The 14042-nt window shown below is 34.4% G+C and overlaps 1 protein-coding gene across 1 annotated transcript; it reads left to right on the forward strand.

The window, feature by feature from the left end:
• Positions 1–4152: 4152 nt before the first annotated feature.
• On the forward strand, positions 4153–5562 carry LOC309801605 (26S proteasome regulatory subunit 7-like). Its single transcript, XM_082616610.1, has one exon. It carries the CDS (start codon positions 4168–4170, stop codon positions 5467–5469), a length of 1302 nt encoding a protein of 433 aa, XP_082472736.1. The 5' UTR covers positions 4153–4167; the 3' UTR covers positions 5470–5562.
• The last annotated feature ends 8480 nt before the right edge of the window (positions 5563–14042 follow it).

Genomic DNA, 14042 nt, shown 5'->3' on the forward strand with positions numbered 1-14042 from the left:
AAACTACTAGAGCTAATCAATGAATTTGGTAAAGTAGCAGGACACAAAATTAATGCACAGAAATCTCTGGCATTCCTATGTACTAATGATGAGAATTCTGAAAGTGAAATCAAGGAAACACTCCCATTTATCATTGCAACAAAAACAATAAAATATCTAGGAACAAACCTACCTAAGGAGAAAAAAGACCTGTATGCAGAAAATTATAAGACACTGACGAAAGAAATTAAAGATGATACAAATAGATGGAGAGTACCATGTTCTTGGATTGGAAGCACCAATGAAATGGCCTCCGTGCTTTTAACAGGAATATGAGGTTACAGAGTAGCAGAGGTTAAGTGGTAGCATTTAATATGAGAAACAAGGTGAGTGCAATTATCATAAAGGTCAGCAGGGCAGAGTGGCACTATTTTGACCCAAAGTGACTTCCAGCAGTAACAGATTAATCACATTTACACTGGGAATTACATTGATGAGCAGGCTTGAACTGTATAAATGAAAATAAAATTCAAGCACAATGAGCAGAAACCTGCATTGATTTTCCAGGAATGAAAATTACAGCCTTGCCCAGACCTAAACCAGAGATCAAGTGGCTACAACAGCTTCAGAAACTTTGCTGCAACACTGTCAAAAGAATAGAGTGTGATTTTTTTTTCACCAGGTCTACCTCAAAGGGGTTTACAATTTTCCAGGGGGAATGTTTAGAAAGAAAAGTGGAAAACTCAGAATTTTTCAGAGATTATTAAGATAAATTTACACACCTGAGGTTCCAAAACATCACTGTGGTCTTCAGGTCATAATAGGGCTTATGGAAGCCATGTGATAATTGGAATTTTGACACAAGTTCACCTCACTAGAAATCCTGTGCAGTGACCTACACTATATTTCCCCATATCTGAATATATTTTTGGATTACACATACTTGGAAAATGACAGAACTCTCAAACAAGGTAAGTGCTATTAAGAACGGCTACTGCCTGACATCCATTAGGATAGCTATTATTAAAACAATAATAAATAACAAGTATTCGCATGGATGTGTAGAAATCTGAACCCTTCTCCATTGCAGTTCCTCAAAAAATTAAACAGAATTACCATACGATCTAGCTATTCTACTTCAGAGTATATATCCAAAGGAATTAAAAGCAGGGACTTGAACAGATGTTTGTAATTTCATGTTCTTAGCAGCACTATTCACAATAGCCAAAAGATGGAAACAATCTAAATGTCCATCAACAGAGGAATGGATAAACAAAATGTAGTATATACATACAATGGAATATTAAGTGACCTTTAAAAGGTAAAAATTCTGACACACACTACGATACGGATGGACTTTGAAGACATTATGCTAAATGAAATAAGCCAGAACCGAAAACACAAATACTGTGATTCCAGTCATATGAGGTACTAGAGTAGTCAAATTTATATAGACAGATAATAGAATGGTGATTGCCAGGGTCTGGGTGCAGTGATGAATGGAGAGGTGTTGTTTAATGGGTAGAGAGTTTCAGTTTGGGAAGATGAACAAAGTCCTGGAGATGAATGGTAATGATGGTTGCACAACAACGTGAATGTACTTGATGCCACTAAATGGTACACCTACACATGGTTAAGACGGTAACTTTTATGTCATGCATATTTTGCCACAACTGGAAAAAAATACATAGGAAGGGCCAAGTGGAAGCTCCTGGAACTGTCCCTACATGAAAACAATACCAAAAAATAGCAATAGCACATATCTGGGGAATTGGCAGAGACTAAAATAACCATGCAGATGGTAATCTCCATCACCTGCCCCATTTAAATAATCTGTTTGGCCTGTAAAAAAGGCAAATAAGTCATGGACAATGATTGTTGATTATCATAAGATAATGAGGTACTAATTCTAATCAAAGCTGCTGGATTTTATGGGCCTTTTTTTCCTGGAACAAATCAAAACATCTCTAACTCCTGATATACAGCTATTGATCTGGCGAATAGTTGTCTCCACATCAAACAGCAAAGATAATGGAGCAGTTCACTTCTATCTGAGAGAGACAGAAGTACACTCAAACTCTGTCTTACTTGAGTGCTATGACAAGTCTCCCAATGTCTATAATATTATAGTCCATAGGGAGATTAGTCATCTGGATATCACAAAAGCATTATGATAGTCCCTTGTATTGATGAGTTTATGGTGATTGGACATGAGAAAAAGTAGGAAGTACTCAAGTTGTGTCAGTAAGATACATAGATGTCAAAGAGTGGGAAACAAACTCCATGAAAATTTAGGATGTCAAATATATCACAGCCTAGGTATGATAATGCACACAAACAGAAACCAACCTCCAGAAAGCACTGAAGATCATGTTGATTTGTTTTAAAGATGGAGGCAGCACACAGCTAGGATTCCGAACGATTTTTTACACACTCCCTTTCCTAAATCCCATTCCTGATAGTGACTGCTCTTTCCTTTTACCTCTTCTCTCCTGTCCTCACCCTTCCTTTATTGTTCCCTATCCTTCTTACCCCTCTGCCCTCTTTCATTCTTCCTCATAGAGAATAACCTGGGCTATTATTTGTATTCTTTACATTCTTTATATCTCTCTCCCGTCCACCCCCCACCTCAACAAAGGCCTTGTACCAACTAAGAAAGGAAACATTTCAAGTCCTCAGAGTATTGAGAGGAGAAAGTTATGGGGAAATAGCAAATCCTGACAATTTAAATATTCTCTATGTATCACATAAGTATATTTATCGTAAATAAATTCATACATGCAATAATAGTACAAATAGAAAATATTCACAAGCTACCAGACTGCCAAAGTCTGCATGAGATACAAAATCACATACCCATACTATCTGCTTTTCAATTTATAATTAAAACCATGTTACTGCAGAATTTTAAAAATAGCATTTTGATAATTATAAAAGAAAAAATTATAACTACATCAAAATTGTAAATTTCTGCACTTTTAAAGTCACCATTAGAAAATGAAAGGGAAAGCCAAAGATTGGAGAAAATATTCATGAGATATAGATATAGATATAGATATATATATAGATATATACATAATATAGACTGGCATCCAGGATATGTAAGATGAACTTACAACTGAATAGTTAAGTAGTATTTGGGGGAAATACTACTTCAGAATTATAAGAAACAAATATTTGTGTTTAAGCCACCCAGCCTATAGTATTTTTTATTGAGATATAGTTGAAATATAACATTATGTAAGTACAAGGTGTACACTTGTTGGTTTGATACATTTGTATATTGCAGTATGATTACCACCAGTAGCATTAGCTAACACCTCTATCATGTCACGCAATTATCATTTTTTTGTGGTGAGAATAATTATGATCTAGTCTCTTAGCAACTTTGAAGTTTATAGTACAGTATTGTTGACTGTAATCACTATGCTGTGCATTAAATCTCCAGGGCTTATTTATCTATCAATACCAGTTGCAAGTTTATATCATTTGACCAACATTTTTCCAATTTCCCCACCCCCAACCCTGGAAACCACCATTCTACTCTTTGCTTTTATGACTTTGGCTTTTTTAGATTCCATATATAAGTGATATAAGACAGAAAAAGACAGTCTATGGTATTTTTGTCATAGCAGACCAAACAAAGGAGTATTTGGGAGATGCCATATCATGTAAGCTTTTTAGTCAATGGTGAGAAATATCGATTTTATTCAATACAATAGGATAGTGCAATGCAGAGTTGGGTTTGGAGGCTTAAACATGGGAGAAAAATGACCTAATTTATTTTTTTAAGATTATCTGGGGGGGGGGCTTCCCTGGTGGCACAGTGGTTGAGAGTCCGCCTGCCGATGCAGGGTTCACAGGTTCGTGCCCCGGTCCGGGAAGATCCCACATGCTGCGGAGCGGCTGGGCCCGCGAGCCATGGCTGCTGAGCCTGCGGGTCCGGAGCCTGTGCTCTGCAATGGGAGGGGCCACAGCAGTGAGAGGCCCGCGTACCACAAAAAAAAAAAAAAAAAGATTATCTATTGGGAGTTTCCTATAGACAAATAAACAAGGATTCAAGAAGAAACTTTAGAAGGCCCTTTTTAAGAGTCCAGGTAAAGGATAGCAGATTAAGGTGGTAAAAAGAGAAAAACAGGAAGGTGCTGTGTAATCAACCAGCAAGCTGAGGTCCTTGGATCTCCTAAAATGCCGGATTACCTCGGTGCAGATCAGTGGAAAACCAAAGAAGAGGAGAAGGAAGACAAGCCCATCCGAGCTCTGGATGAGGGGGATATTGCCTTGCTGAAAACTTATGGTCAAAGCACTTACTCTAGGCAAATCAAACAGGTTGAAGATGACATTCAACAACTTCTCAAGAAAATTAATGAGCTCACGGGTATTAAAGAGTCTGACACTGGCCTGGCCCCAACAGCACTCTGGGATTTGGCTGCCGATAAGCAGACACTCCAGAGTGAACAGCCTTTGCAGGTTGCAAGATGCACAAAGATAATCAATGCTGATTCGGAGGACCCGAAGTACATTATAAATGTGAAGCAGTTTGCCAAGTTTGTGGTGGACCTCAGTGATCAGGTTGCACCTACTGACATTGAAGAAGGGATGAGAGTCGGTGTGGACAGAAATAAGTATCAGATTCACATTCCACTGCCTCCTAAGATTGACCCAACAGTTACCATGATGCAGGTGGAGGAAAAACCTGATGTTACATACAGTGATGTGGGTGGCTGTAAGGAACAGATTGAGAAACTTCGAGAAGTAGTTGAAACCCCACTACTTCATCCAGAGAGGTTTGTTAACCTTGGCATTGAGCCTCCTAAGGGTGTGCTGCTCTTTGGTCCACCGGGTACAGGCAAGACACTCTGTGCTCGGGCAGTTGCTAATAGGACTGATGCTTGCTTCATTCGAGTTATTGGATCTGAACTTGTACAGAAGTATGTCGGTGAGGGGGCTCGAATGGTTCGGGAGCTCTTTGAAATGGCCAGAACAAAGAAAGCCTGCCTTATCTTCTTTGATGAAATTGATGCTATTGGAGGGGCTCGTTTTGATGATGGTGCTGGGGGTGACAATGAAGTGCAGAGGACCATGTTGGAACTGATCAATCAGCTGGATGGGTTTGATCCTCGAGGCAACATTAAAGTTCTGATGGCCACAAACAGACCTGACACTCTGGACCCAGCGCTGATGAGGCCCGGGAGACTGGACAGGAAGATTGAGTTTAGCTTACCTGATCTAGAGGGTCGGACTCACATTTTTAAGATTCATGCCCGTTCAATGAGCGTTGAAAGAGATATCAGATTTGAATTGTTAGCACGACTGTGTCCAAATAGCACTGGTGCTGAGATCAGAAGCGTCTGCACAGAAGCTGGTATGTTTGCCATCCGAGCACGGCGAAAAATTGCTACTGAGAAGGATTTCTTGGAAGCTGTAAATAAGGTCATCAAGTCCTATGCCAAATTCAGTGCTACTCCGCGCTACATGACATACAACTGAGCCATGGAGGTGTTCATGAAAACACTTTTCTTTGGAATCCTAACCTTATACAGACTTATTAATAACCATGTCACACACAAAATAAATGGTTTTCAAAATTGAAAAAAAAAAGAGAGAAAAACATTAACTAGCAATTAACTGAGAAATAGATTTTCAGGAACTAACCCCCACACATTTAGATAATTCATCTGAAATATGCTATTTGAAAATATAGTTTCTTAGGATGCATCATATCTCTGAAGGAAATGCTAAAATAACAATGGATTGATAGTCCAAGCAATGAAGATTTACTGAGTGTGTGTGTGTGTGTGTGTGTGTGTGTGTGTGTGTCGTCCTCAACTGTCCTAGGTTCAAGGAAAGGCAAATAGAAATAAAACCTTCATGTTGGAATACTGTCCCACAGTGAGTAAAGGTATCATGTACTTTTAAAATTATATCAATTTAAACAAAGCCTTATATAATGGGAAAAATAAACTAGACCTGGAATCAAAAGACCTGAGTTTGAATCGCAGCTTGATTAATTACCAGAATATTAAGTTCGGGCAAGTTGTCCACATTTGATCAATTTCAGGTTCCTTATTTACAAAATGGTAGGCTGGATGGAGTGATCACTAGGCTCCCTTCTTGCATGAGATTTTGTTATTCTACAACACCATATTGGTATTCTCATTAAAGTGAATTTCAAGTGTTTGGTCAAGAAGAGGCTCATTTACTTCTTTTATTTCAAATTTAATAATAATGTAAGCCCTCATCCCATCAGGCAAAGAAGAAACTCTACCATTTGTCATCATTCAAGAATCCATTTCTTTCGTTAGGTCACATGAACATTCTAGAGGCTTAAAATAACCCTAGAAAGTGTGGTAGAGGCTCTGTATTTGGGCCTTAAACAAAAGATACATCTTGTTGAACTTTCATGGTGGCTTTAAATCTGCTGACTCTACTGCTTCACTGATAAACTGGAATAACAGGAAAGTTGGTGCCTGAACCCATATTACTTGCATGAAGTGCATAACCACTGTTTCTGAAATCTTTCTCTATCTCTGGAGACATGCCCTATTTTCACATTGCCATAGTGAATGTTTAAGTTTTCTGCTACATGAAGATATGTCCCTCTCTCCAGCCTCAGGGACATCTATCCCTTTTCCTTTGGAGTCTCAATGGCTCTCCTCTTTTTCCTCTCTCTCTCTCACACCTAACATTATTCTTTCAAAGTATTTGTGCTTTTCAAAGAACAAAGGAAAATCGGTCAATTCCAGGAAACACCAGCTTTTCACCCTAACACAAATCTCCCCTGAAGTAATTCACAGCAAATGTTGGCTACCATCTTGAAGTGGTGGTAATAGAGTTGTTGGGGAAAACAAACACAAATTAAAGTTTCAATAAATTATACTGCCATAACTACAAATAATTAGCTCTTCAAGAAAACAGATTTATATATCGACAAAATCCTTGCTTTGGAGCCTCCTCACCAAATAGCCTTAGTCTTTAGGGGAACAATCAATGATCTGAAATCTATCCCTTACCAAGCATACTTTGAAAAGTTCATTCTACTATACAGCTCATTAGATCGAACTTGCAATAAATCTTAACAGACTCAGAGAAGAAAATGTTTATTTAAAGTGGTAAATTTTTCAAAACTTCACGTGGAGTCTGACCGTATTTCCAAAGATCTGATTCCTGCATTTCACTTCAGATTATCCCCAATCATTAGAGAGATCTCTATCCAAAAGCTATGTGAATTTTCTATGTTCATGTTGCCATATCTGACTACATATATATTCTTATTTAACACACACAAAAACTCATGCACACACTGTCTCTCGCTCTCTCACATACATACACAAACACACACACACCCATCCCTTCAGTTCATATATTTGTAAACCTACATACTCTTTTTGTAACTGCAATTTATTTTTTAAATCCACATTATGTTTTTATGATCCACCCATGTTAATACACACAAAAACATTTCATTCAATTTACCTACTGTATAATATTATTTTTGAGAACAAACCATAATTTATTTATCAATTACCTTTAAGAAGGGAATTTAGGTAACATCCACCTTATTATAAACAGCACTACATTAAGATTCCAATGCACATAGCTTCTAATGTAGATAAATAAGAATGTCCTTAATGATAGAGAGGCTGACCTTTCTTTTATAAGTTTCGTGGCCACCCAGGTTTATTCTTCTGTGTTTTTATTTGTCCATTTCTCTATACTGCTGTGGAAATGTTTCAATATTAATGTCAAATAATCTGTTCAGCTTTTCTTCATACTTTGTGATTGTTTAAATGTTGTCTTTAACACACCTTTCCCTAACCTGATTTCATAAAGCTATATCCATATTTTGCTTTTAAAGTATTAATGTTTTTTCTTTCATATTTAATTTTTGATTTGAACTGGAATTTATTTTCTCATTTCTTTAAGATAGGTGTCTTAATCCTTTGTCCATATGAATTTCCAATAATCTCAACACCATTTATTAAAAGGTTCATTCTTTCTCCACAAATCTGTAATGTTACCACATTAGTCTTTTTTTTTAATCTATCTATGTTCCTGGGCCCTATATTCTGTTCAATTTTGTTTGTCTATACCTTTGCTGTGCCAGTACCACACTGTTTTAATTAATATGACTTTAAATGTTTATATCAGGTAGCATAGGTTGCCCTTTCTTCATGTTTCTTAATGATTTCATAACTTCTTCAAAAAATTTTGGCTACTTTCAACTCCCTACTTATACCTAATGGTCACCTTGGCTAAGACACGGTAACCAGACATTTGGTCGAACAGTATTCATGATATTTGTGTGAAGAATTTTTTTTAGATGAGATTAATATTTAACCCAATCAGTTGAAAGTCTTAATAGAAAGAAGACTGACGTCCCCTCAGAAAGAGGGAATTCTGCCAGCAGACTGCCTTTGGACACACTGCAATATCAGCTCTTCTCTGGGTCTCCAGCCTGTTGCCCTGCCCTGCAGATTTTTTGCACATACACATGTCCTATTGGCTCTGCTTCTGTTTCTCTGGAGAACTCTGCCTAATACACTTCTCTCCCATATAAACTTTAGATTTAGCTTGTCATGGATTATGAAAATATCTATTGTAATCTTCATTGTAATAGCAATGCATACACAAGTTAGTGGCATGGTCAATTATAAGATATTGATTCATTTTTTCAAAGAATATTATAAAGTATTCCATTTAATTTTTTACATCCTTTAAGAAAGCATCATTTTCTCCATGAATATTTGACTCACATTATTATATTTATTCTCAAATATCTGATATTTATTATTTTATGGTGAATGATATTATTACTTAATAGTAAATGTATTAATGGAATAGTATTTAGTATTTACTAATAGTATTTACTAATAGTAGTACATTTTCTTACTAATATTTTAAATTCTTATTGGTTTTTGTAAATCAGTCTTGTATCCAGCAAGTTCAGAGATTACAGATTTTCTTGTATTTTGTATGCAGACATTTTCCACTTATTTTTTTGTTTCAAATGTATTTTCCACTGGCTTTTGCTTCTGTACATATAAATTAATCTTGTGTTAATATTTTATTTGGAATAGTTTTATTGATCTCTATAAATGGATGTGTTGTATATTTTATTTATTTATTTGTTTTGGTTTGGCTATTGTACATTGAAAAAGTGAGTATACCCTCTTGTTTCACTCTGAAAAATTTTATATAAGATAAAGGTTAATTTGAGCCCTGAAGGATTTGCAAAGTCACTTTTAAAATGTCTGGTCCTGGTGTTTTTGTTTGCTGATTTGTAGACATTTGACCAGACTATCCTATTCATGTAAAAGTTGTTAGTATACTATGTTTCTCTATTTCCTCTTAAGACAATTGTGCTAATTTTATTTTTTAATTCAATTTTTTATAAATTTTCATATTAATGGCATAATACTTTACTTTATTCCTATAATTAGTAAAACTCCAAATATATGTAAATAAAACCCCTTTTCTTTCATAGTTTTGTTTGTGCCTTCCTCTTCTATGAACATAAAAAATACCATTCTTTATATTTTCAAAGAAATAAAATTGAAGTTTACTGATCCTCTCTATTGTCTATTTAGATCCCATTTTTTACTGACATATAATTCACATACCATAGAATTCACCTATTTATATATTTCAGTGACTTTGAGTATATTCACATATAAGTGCAACCATCATTACAGTCAATTTTGAACATTTTTATCACTTCAAAAAACAAATCTAATATTCTTTAGGCATCACCTCCCTATATTCCCACCCTACTTCCCACAAGCTCTAAGCAACTACTAATCTATCTTCTGTCTCTGTAGATTTCACTATTCTGGACATTTCATAGAAAGAGAATCATACAATATAAGGTCTTTTGTGACTGACTTTTTTACTTAGCATAATATTTTGAAGGTTCATCTAGGTGATAGCATGCATCAGTATTTCATTCCTTTTTATAGCCAAGTAATATTTCATTGTATGGACATACCACTTCTGTTCATCCATTTATCAGCTTATGGACATTTTGGCTGTTTCCACTTGTTTGCTACTATGAAAAATGTTGCTATAAACATTCTTGTTCAGTTGGTGTGAACATATGTTTTCATTTCTCTTGGGTATACATCTAGGAGTAGAATTGCTGGGTCATATGGTAATTTCATGTTTAATTGTTGGAGGAACTGCTTAGATGGTTTTCAATTGAGTGATGCCATTTTACTGTCCTACCACTATTTTTTTAAATAGTGTGAAGTGTGAGTCCTCCTACAAGTTGGTGATTATTGATACCCTCTATAGTTTGTTTTCTGTTTGTCCTACTTGTTTTATTAATTATCTCTTCTTCTATGGCACAATGTATTTATTTCTTATGTTGCAAACTTAGCTAATTAAAATCTTATAAGTTTCCTTTCAAATGTGTGTGTGTTTGTGTGTGTGTGTGTGTGTGTGTGTTTGTGACACAGATTACAAGTATTGATTTACAGGTTCCCAGCAAGGGTTTTTTTTTCAGTTCTAAATATTTAGTAAATTCTGACAGAAATTGTCATTAAATAATAAAATAGAGCTTACAGTTTCAAACTTAATAGAGTAAAAGTAGACTGCTATAAATATTTCATGATTCCAGAAGAAAAAGAAAAATATGAATGGATTTAGACAAGTAGGAAAAAAAGGAAGATTTAAACCAAATTAGTAACTACATTTAATGCAAATGGATTGGCTGCTCCAAATGAAAAGAAAATAAGTGTCAGATTGTATAAAATTACATGTAACTATGTGCTATCTTCAAGAGACATACCCAAAGAAAGTGGAAGAAGTAAATAATAAATGCAAGAGCAGAAATTAATGACATAGAAAATAAACAATACAAATTCAAAAGCTAACATCTGGCTGTTGAAAATACTAATAAAAATGGCTATCTACTTGAGGGACTTCTCAAGACCAAAAAAGAAAAAAAAAAAAGATAGAAAGCACAAGAAACCAATATCAGAAAGGTAAAAGGGTCATATATCACATACATGTTACAGACTTTACAAAGGAAAAAATGAACAAAGAGTTTTCAAATAAATTTTAAATTTTATAAAAATCACAGTCCTCTAGAAAAATATAACATCAAAATAGATTCAAACAGAAATAGAAATTTATACATACGTTTATACATTACAGACATTGAATCAGCACTCACTACTCTCACCATGAAGAAAGCTGAAATCCAAGATTTTTCACTAGTGTGTTCTAAAGAAAGGAAGAATTCCAGTAGTACACAAACTCTTTGAGAATAGAAAGAGGGAACACTATTCAACTACTTTTTAATATTTTCTTCATTTCAAGACAGGAGAGGACAGTATAAGAAAGGATAATTAGAGGTGACCTTACCCAGGAAAACAGATGATAAATATAATATATGCAAACTGAGTCCAACATAAAAAGTTAATTTCATGACAGACAACCAAAATTATTTTAGACAACAAAATTTATAATAAAATTAAACATACAAAAAAATTAAATCAAAAGTTTCTTATAATTTCAGCAGTCATGTGTGATTTTACAAAAGCCCGCAGCTAATCTTAGCAAAGTAGAAACAGAAACTTTTTCTTAAATGAAAATTAGCTATCTACCATAGAGTAACATTATAGATACAGGTGAGATGATTAAAGATTTAAAGATCAGGAACAAGACAAGGATGCCCCTTGTCACCACTCTATTCAGTATTGTACTTGAGAGTTTAGCCAGTGGAGAAAGTCAAGAAAAAGAACTAAAATGTCTAAGGATTAGAAAAGAAAACACACAACTTGTTCTATTTATATATGATATTGTTGTGTACAGAGAAAACACAAAATAATGTACAGGAAATTGCTAGGATTTGTAAGAGAGTTTCATAAGATTTCTAGATAAAAATCAATAAAAATAAATTGTATTTTTATATAATAGCATCAAACAGAAAGTGATATTAAAAAATCCTTTTAGATAGCACCAAAAAGCAGAAGTAGCAATAAATTCAATAAGATATACAAAGCCTTTACAGACAACATTATAATACTTTTTCAAAGACCTTGAAGAAATCAGAAATGAATAGAGATATATTTTGTGTTTATAAGTTGGATATCTTAATAGTGAAAAGTCTCTAAATATTAAGTTATAGAGTAAGCAAAATCTAAGTGAAAATGCCAAAGATTTTGTTTTGGACCTGAAAAACTTCTTTAAAAATTTATACGGATTACAAAAGCCCACCACACACTTGAAGAATAATATAAATGTGGGAAAACTTGTTCTACTGAATATTTAGTGTTCTTATAAAGCTATAGTAACAAAGAGAGTGCAGTTTTGATATAGAGACAAACAAATGAACCAAAAGAAGACTTAATAGAGACACAGAAAAACAAACCAAAACATATATTATTAAAACAAAATCATATATATGTATATGTACACACACACACACATACATATGGCAACTCTGTATAACAGAGGTATCACAGCACCTCAACAAAGACATAACAAACATTTCGATTAAAAAATGCTGAGCACTAGGGTATCCATAAAGAAAAAATAATTAAAATTGTATCATATTGTAAACAAAATTATTTCCAGATGGATTAATGACCTAAATGTGAAACGGTACCAAATATATTTTAAAAGACAATATAGGAGGCTATCTTTAAGCCACAAAGTAGAAAGATGGAAAAAAAGTATAAGCTTTAAAGGAAAAGATTGATGTATTTACCCACATTAAACTAAGAAATATTTTCCAACAAAAGAAAACACAAAGATAGTTAAAAGAGAGGTCATGCCACAGAGTTTGAAAAGATCATTGCAACATATAAAACCAATAGAGAGACTACTATTCAAAACGTGAAAAGAACTTAAAAAGAATAAAGCTGGAGGTATCTCACACCCTGACTTCAGACTATAGTACAAACCTACAGTAATCAAAACAGTATGGTACTGACACCAAAACAGACATATGGAACAGAATAGAGAGACCAGAAATAAACCTATACACTTATGGTCAATTAATCTAAGACAAAGGAGGCAAGAATGTTCAATAGGAAAAACGTCTCTTCAATAAGTGGTGCTGGGAAAACTGGACAGCTACTTGTGAAACAATTAAATTAGAACACTTTCTCACATCATATACAAAAATAAATTCAAAATGGATTAAAGACCTAAATACAAGATCAGAAACCATAAAACTCCTTGAAGAAAACATAGGCAAAACACTCTGACATAAATAATAGCAATATTATTTTGGATCTGTCTCCTAAGACAAAGGAAACCAAAGCAAAAATAAACAAATGGGACCTAAATAAACTTAAAAGCTTTTGCACTGAAAAGGAAACCATTGACAAAATGAAAAGACAACCTACTAAATGGCAGAAAATATTTGTAAATGATATGACCTATAAGGGGTTAATATCTAAAATATATAAACAGCTCATAAAACTCAATATTAAAAAAAACAATTAAAAATGGGCAGAAGACCTGAATAGACATGTTTCCAAAGAATACATACAGGTGGCCAATAGGCACATGAAAAGATGCACATCACTAATCAACAAAGAAATGCAAATCAAAACCACAATGAGATATCACTTCATACCTGTCAGAATGGCTATCATCAAAAAGACTACAAATAACAAATGTTGGCAAGGATGTGGAGAAAAGGGAACCCTAGTACACTTCTGGTAGGAATATGAATTGGTGCAGCCACTATGGAAAACAGTATGAAGGTTTCTCAAAAACTAAAATTAGAACTACCATAAGATCCAGCAATTCCACTCCTGGGTATATATCCAAAGAAAACGAAAATACTAATCCAAAAAGATGAATGCACTCAATGTTCACAGCAGCATTATGTACATTAATTACAATAGCCAAGATATGGAAGAAACCTAAGTGCCTGCTAACAGCCAAATGAATAAATAACATGTGGTATGATACACACACACACACACACACACACACACACAGAAATATTACTCAGCCATGAAAAAGAAAGAAATCCTGCCATTTGCAACAACATGGATGGACATGGAGGGTATTATGATTAGTGAAATAAGTCAGACAGAGAA

This window comes from Mesoplodon mirus (genome assembly GCF_964341445.2).
Source record: "Mesoplodon mirus genome assembly, chromosome: 1".
Classification (NCBI taxonomy): Eukaryota; Metazoa; Chordata; class Mammalia; order Artiodactyla; family Ziphiidae; genus Mesoplodon; species Mesoplodon mirus.

Coding starts and splice junctions, on each gene's coding strand:
- LOC309801605 (XM_082616610.1), top strand. CDS start 4,168: ATGCCGGATTACCTCGGTGCAGATCAGTGGAAAACCAAAGAAGAGGAG.